At 66.9% G+C, this 363-nt stretch overlaps 1 protein-coding gene across 1 annotated transcript in view; it reads right to left on the reverse strand.

The window, feature by feature from the left end:
* The window catches only part of LOC104497629 (zinc finger protein RFP-like), a gene marked incomplete at its 5' end in the record, with an annotated part of 3,455 nt that extends 3,132 nt beyond the window's left edge, over positions 1–323 (reverse strand). The window contains one exon of the mRNA XM_010140904.1: positions 39–323. Coding sequence (XP_010139206.1) covers positions 39–323 — 285 coding nt within the window. The remainder of the gene's footprint in view (positions 1–38) is intronic.
* Between the last annotated feature and the right edge of the window lie 40 nt (positions 324–363).

Genomic DNA, 363 nt, shown 5'->3' on the forward strand with positions numbered 1-363 from the left:
GCAGCGACTCCCTCGGCCACCCCTGTCCCCCACCTCACCCTGTACTCCTGGCTGGCCTTGTCGATGGGAACCACCGAGTGCTTGCGGTGTGCCCTGGACCTGTCGCAGACGACGCAGATGAGCCGTTGCTCGTCCTCACAGAAGAGCTTCAGGGCTTCCTGGTGCTCCTGGCAGAGGTTCTCCCCTGCTCCTGCCTTGCCAGCCGGCCATCTGGCCCAGCCCTTGGTGGCCTCCACCATGCTGGCCAACTCCCAGTTGGGTCGGAGGCTCCTTTCAGGCGCCGTCTGCCGGCAGCGGGGGCAGGGGAAGTTGGTGGCCTGTCCCTCCCAGTGGGGGGTAATTCGTCCCGGGCACGAGACGGTG

The sequence above is a fragment of the Buceros rhinoceros genome, unplaced genomic scaffold (genome assembly GCF_000710305.1).
Source record: "Buceros rhinoceros silvestris isolate BGI_N320 unplaced genomic scaffold, ASM71030v1 scaffold658, whole genome shotgun sequence".
NCBI lineage: Eukaryota > Metazoa > Chordata > Aves > Bucerotiformes > Bucerotidae > Buceros > Buceros rhinoceros.